The 6000-nt window shown below is 46.7% G+C and overlaps 2 protein-coding genes across 3 annotated transcripts in view; one reads left to right on the forward strand and one right to left on the reverse strand.

Annotated features, from left to right (window-relative positions):
- The window catches only part of LOC122733436 (PPP2R1A-PPP2R2A-interacting phosphatase regulator 1-like), a 102100-nt gene extending 99668 nt beyond the window's left edge, over positions 1 to 2432 (forward strand). The window contains exon 11 of the mRNA XM_043973839.1: positions 2406 to 2432. Within this exon, the coding sequence (XP_043829774.1) occupies positions 2406 to 2417 (12 nt within the window). The 3' untranslated portion in view covers positions 2418 to 2432. The remainder of the gene's footprint in view (positions 1 to 2405) is intronic.
- Positions 1 to 6000, reverse strand: part of MOSPD1 (motile sperm domain containing 1) — a 35899-nt gene extending 29899 nt beyond the window's left edge. For both annotated transcript variants that reach the window (XM_043973841.1, XM_043973840.1), the window contains exon 1: positions 5836 to 6000. The gene's annotated coding sequence lies outside the window, so the exon portion shown is untranslated. The remainder of the gene's footprint in view (positions 1 to 5835) is intronic.

Below are 6000 nucleotides of genomic sequence, written 5' to 3' on the forward strand. Positions count from 1 at the left end.
CTCCTCTAAACTCCATTAGAATAGGGACCATGTGTTACATAAATCTGTACCTCGCCTACCTTTCCTAGTATAGTGTTCTTCACCTGGTAGGAACTTAATAAACATTTGTTGCATTTATTTGTAAGGTTCTCCAGGGCAGGAAAGTTGTCACATTTCCTTTGTAGCCTCAACAGTACCTAGTACAGCTAAAGGCACAGAGTAGGCCTTCAGTAAATGGTTGTTGATTCACTGAACAATTTCACCTCTAAGCTTATCCACTGTGAAATGTTTCCTTGATGTTTATCAGAACCATTAGTTTACATTAAAGAAGCCAGTATGTTGCTGCTAGCTATATTGATTAGGGTAAGGGGAGGTAAGAGATTAGCAAAGGGTAGTCTTGCCTCCCTCTTTTGGCTCCTGTTTACCTAAAGGCTGTGTGTACCAAGATTGGCTCAGACCTCTTTTGAGGTTCCAAAATATCCTCAACCTTCCTAGAAGATAGATGCTGGCATTGAAGAAGCTGCCTTGGCCTTCTTTTCCTGAATTAAATTTTAAAAGAAATCTTACATGTGCAAACCATCTGGTAATAATTTTGCAAATTGCTCTCTTCCCCTCCCTCTGACAAACAATGGCATAGGAGCACTTCCTTTTTCCTCTTACATAGAGATGAACAGTAGACCTGAACTTAGATATTTGTATTCTAGCATACCATTTATTCATTTTGAGTTGAAAATATAAAGTATGGACTATGTGAATAAATATACAGGAAGACAATTGTGTCCTTTCATTGGTAGTCTGGAACCTGAGCTGATTAAAAAAAACTGCCAAGCACGGTGGCACATGTCCGCAATTCCTGCTACCAGGAGAGTCTTAGGCCATACTGGATCCCTTGAACTTAAGTTTTGAGCTGCAGTTACACCAAAGTTGATCAAGTGTCCAGCACCAGTATGGTAGACTTCCAGAAGAAGAGGGCCTCTAGGTTGCCTAAGGAGGGGCAATCCAACCCAGGTTAGAAAAAGAGAGCAGGTTAAAGCATCTATGCTGATCAGTATTGGGATATTGGTGGCCACTACATTTCCAGCCTGGGCAAGATGGGGAGAGATCCAGTAAAAAAAACCACACACACACACTTTTAAATTAATACAATAGTGGCTATTTTTATTTAGGGAGAAGTGGCATAATTTTTTTTGAAGGGAAAGAGTCTTTTGTGTTTGTTTTCTTTTTTTTTTAAACTGAGGTGGTCCAGTCTAAAAACTTTGAGAACCATTATTACTCAAGCATTTCCATAGCTACAGTATACAAACTACCATCTGCTTCCATCCCCAACTGTTCACCCTGATTATCATGAATAGTTTAATCACTTTCAAGGTTAGATTGCCTTATCTAGGGGCAGAAAATATTTCTTCCAACAGTATGTGTTTTTTTTTGTCTAGTAGTTCCATTATCGAACAGTTAAAGGGAATAAGCTCCTCTACTCCTGCCATATTACTATTACCGCCCCCCCACAAACACACACACACATGCACACACACTTTGTCCTCTTTCCAAAATGCAAGTCCCCATAGCTTTGGATTTCTATTATTGTAGGAATTACAGGGAATCAATCACAAGGGGAAGGTGGCCTGGTGCGGTGAATAAGAGGGCTGGCTTTGGAGTCAGAGGTCCTGGGGTCAAATCCCAGCCCTGCTACTTCCTACCTGTGTGACCTTGAGTAAGTCACTACCTCTTTCTGGGGATCAATTTCTTCCTCTATAAAATGAGAGGGCTGGACTAGATGGCCTCAGAGGCCTCTTACATTTCTAACGCTATGAGTCTATGAATTCCTTTGTTACAAAGACTAAGATTGTTGGTGTGTTTATAAATGTGTTGTATTGCTCTGGGTGCCATCATCACTTCCTCAAGTAATAAATAATACACTCATTCCTATAACTCTATGCTAGATAATAACATTTTTATACCATTAGAGAGTATTGGTCATCTATCAGCTATTCAATCAAAGTTTAGTACTGCCTAATTACATATAGGGAGACTGAATCATATTCAAAATGTAAAGGATGAGTAACATACATTTTAAAATAAAAAAAGAATTCTCCTATAACATGATACTTTTTTTTTCTTGCCCAGGGTCAAAGGCTGGATTTGAACTCAGGTCTTCCTGACTCTAGGGCCAGTGCTCTATCCACTGTGACACCTAGCTGTCCCCCCAACACTGTATTTTTAAAAACACATGGCTGGGGCAGCTAGGTGGCACAGTGGATAGAGCCCCGGCCATGGATTCAGGAGGACCCTAGTTCAAATCTGGCCTCAGACACTTAACACTTACTAGCTGTGTGACCCTGGGCAAGTCACTTAACCGCAATTGCCTCACCAAAAAAAAAAAAAACAATTAAAAAAAACCACATGGCTTATTTTTTATTAATTCCCAGGTTTGGTTGTAACCCTCCAGTTTATCCTTAATATCTGCAACAGTATGAAAAATTTAAAACACAGAGCACCTTCAGGAAGGAGTAGACAATGTCATCAATCAAGCAATCAGCAAGCATTTATTAAACACCTACTGTGTGCTAGGCACTGTGCTACATGCTGGGGATGAAAAGACAAAAATGAGATAGACCCTGCCCTCAGGGAGCTTACAATCCAAACTTCAAGGATCTGTGCGTTGCCAATTGTGAGCTCTGCCACTGGCAGACAGCAAGCCCTCCATGAATAGCCCTCCATGAATCGGCAGGCAGTCTTTATGAGCTGCTTTTGGCCCAACTTCATCACTGTGGGGCCAACCTTTTGGGAAGCCTTTCTGAACTTATCACGGCTCGTCCTCAGATGACAGACACACAGTCTGTCACCAGGCCTGTGTCTGAAAAGCTTCAGCTTAGTACAACTCACCAGAGCTCACATGTGCACTCCTAACAGCCTCAGCAAACCAAGCGGCACCTCCAGACCTAGGAGGACTTGAGTGGAAGGAAAATGTTGCAACTTTAAAAAGTTTCCAAATCACTGTTCTAAACTTCACTCCCTAGAAAGTACGATGTAGCAATTAGCTAGGTAGCTACTGTTCCACGGAGGAGGCAGTGACTTACAGGACGAACTGTGCTGCCTCAAATCAGAGGCCTCAGGATTGAGACTCACTATCTGCATGACTTTGGGCAAGTCACTTCCCCTCTCTAGCACTCAGTTTTCTCAGCTGTAAAATGTGAGAGGTTGGACTAGGTGGCTTATGAGGTTCCTCCCAACTGTAAATATCTCCATCCTTGGTTATGTTTATAAGCCCTGTCCAGCCCAAATACTTCTAAAACTCATTCATAGATTGCAAATATATCATTATCTGTCAAGTGCTAATAACCACTTTTCCCACTTAATTCGGGACCAGGTTGGATTGAAACAGACCCTGCACCATGTTGACAAGCTCTGTTCTGTTAAAATGTCAAGTTTTTATTAATGGGGTATAAGTGAGGCTATCTTCAATGCTACCAGGTGGATGTTTTGAAAAGGGAAATGGTATAAATAATCCAGAAAGAAACAGGACGGTTATAAAAGACCTTTGGTCTGTTTTCTAGCAATTGCCCCTAAATCAGCTCTTATACGGAATGGGGTATGCATACCTAGTTACTGAGGGGACCATCTGCCTTCTATAAAACAAACAAAATCATCACTGACTCATTTCTGCATCCTAATAGGTTACTAAGTAATCCTGAAAGACACAATTGAGCTTCTGTTTTTCCCTTCTTCTCATTTAAACCAATCATAACCACATGCAAGTTGCTGGCATGTCTCCATTTGATGGGCAGTTAGGTGGCACCGCGGATAGAATGCTGGGATGGCACTCACCTTCCAGAGTTCAAATCTGGCCTCAGACACTCACTAGTTGTGGCAAGTCACTTCACCCTGTTTGCCTCAGTTGCTCATCTGTCAAATGAGCTGGAGAAGGAAAAGGCAAACAGTATCTTTGCCAAGAAAACCCCAATGGGGTCACGAAGAGTCTAACTTGACTGAAAACAACAACTCCACTTGATATGTACAATAAGAGATGGGTTAAATCCCTTAACGGAGAGGTAGGCTGGTAGTTTGGAAATAGCACCAGCTCCCTTCACAACTCAGCCTAAGTGCTTTTAAGTCCTCTAGCTGTTTCATGTTCTACCCACCCCACCCTTGAAATAACTTTGTATCTTCTGATCTCTGGACATGTGGTTGGAGGTTCAGTTCAGCTTAAGCTCCTAGTAGACAGGCAATGTTGTTGTTGTTTTGTCTTTGTATCTCCAAACCTGAAACATAGTAGGCCCCTAATAAATATCCCTCAGACTATGTGATCCAGAGCTGGAAGGGATCTCAGAAAAGCTGTCTAGTCCAACTCCACATTTTACAAAGGAAGTGAAGTGACTTGCCCAAGGTCACACAGTTTAATAGCAGAGTGGAGATTTGAACTCAGGTCCTCTAACTCTAGAGCTGTTTAAATGAAGAGACCTGTACAGTAATGCCTACAATAGTTTGTGTGTCACTTAACCCCGAAGAACCTCAGTTTCCTTACATAAGATGGAAGTAATACTTACTCCACCTACCTCACAGGGTTATTGTGGGGGATGAATTTTGTAAACCTTCAAAGTGCTTCAGAAATGAGTGATTACTAATCTAGCAACAGTTTTTCAGCTTGAGAGAAGGAATTCCAAGTGCAGGACGTTTCTGTGGGCATGGCAAAACGACCAACATTTCAAAGCTTTAACCCCCTTTCTCGTCCTGGAGTCAAGGGGTCACTGGTTTCTTTCCCTTCACTGCCCCCCTCCCCAACCCCACACTTAGCCCTGGAGGAACTGACGTTCACTGCCCCAGAAAAGTAGTGACATGGAGTGGAAAGAGTACTGGAACTCCGCCATTTACTACTTTGTGTGATTTTGGCCAAGTCACTTAGCCTGCCCATTCCTCAGTCTCTTCCTCTGTAAAGTGACCAGGGCACAGGACAAGATGTTCTCCACCTACTATCCTACGAAAAGTGGTTTCACAGCAGGGCGCCCACAGCCACATTGGCCAAGGGCAGAAACCCTCCAGGCCTCGGTTAGGGTGTCCGGGTAAACATGCCCCGGGCCCACTTCAAACCAGTGTCCCTACCCTGGTTCCACATGGGCAGATCACGTGAGCTTGTTTACAGCTGTGCACAGCTCAAGTGCTGCCCCAGAGGTCCCGGGAGGTGGAGGGGGTCCACGCCTTTCCCCCCCTCCCCCGCCCCCAGCATCCGATTATCTTTGGGGGCTCATGGACTCTCCCCTACCCTTCTCTGACACTTCCCTCCCAGCCCAGGCTCCGGACTGAAGGATTTCCCACCCATCCCCGCCCCCACAGTCTTGTCCCTTAGAGCCAAGGCTGCTACCCATGCCAGGCGCAGTGGGAGGGAGAAGAGGATGAGCAAGAGGAAGCGCCCAGATGGGGGCCACTGGGGGCGAGTGCCCCTTCCCTTCTTCCTCCCTCCCTCCCTCCCCTCGATGCCACGCGAGCCACTGACTTCTGAGGCAGCACCGCCCGCCCCGAGCTCTCTCGGACCGCCCGCAGGCCGTCGAAGCACCCAGTCCCCTTCCCCTCAACTCAGCCCGGGCACACTGACCGACAACCAGAGCCCCCTCCACGGGGGTGGGGGTGGGGGTGGGGGTCTGCCCAGAGGGAGCGGGGCTTCGCGCTTGCGCGGACGGACACACAGAGCCGGTACAGCGCGAGCCGACGTGGAGTTGGGGGGGGGGGGGCGTCCTGACGGGGAGGGGGGCTGCTGTGTGTGGTTGTTGTTGTGGTCGGGGGGAAGGGAGGGGGAGCTCGAGACCCCACCCCCACCCCCTCCTCGCCGGAGGAAGTGGGCGCCGGGAAGGCGGCGACTCTCACCTCGGACAGCAGCGGCTCCTCGGGCTCGGTCCCTCCCCCTCCTTGAGCGACGGCAGCGGCAGAGGCGACAACTGACAGGGCTCCCGGTCCTTTGTCACCCGAGCGGGGGGGGCTGCACTGGCTGCTGGGAAAGCGGAGGACTCGGTGGCTCCCTCGCCTTGGGCG

This window comes from Dromiciops gliroides, chromosome X (assembly GCF_019393635.1).
Source record: "Dromiciops gliroides isolate mDroGli1 chromosome X, mDroGli1.pri, whole genome shotgun sequence".
In the NCBI taxonomy this organism is placed as follows: Eukaryota; Metazoa; Chordata; class Mammalia; order Microbiotheria; family Microbiotheriidae; genus Dromiciops; species Dromiciops gliroides.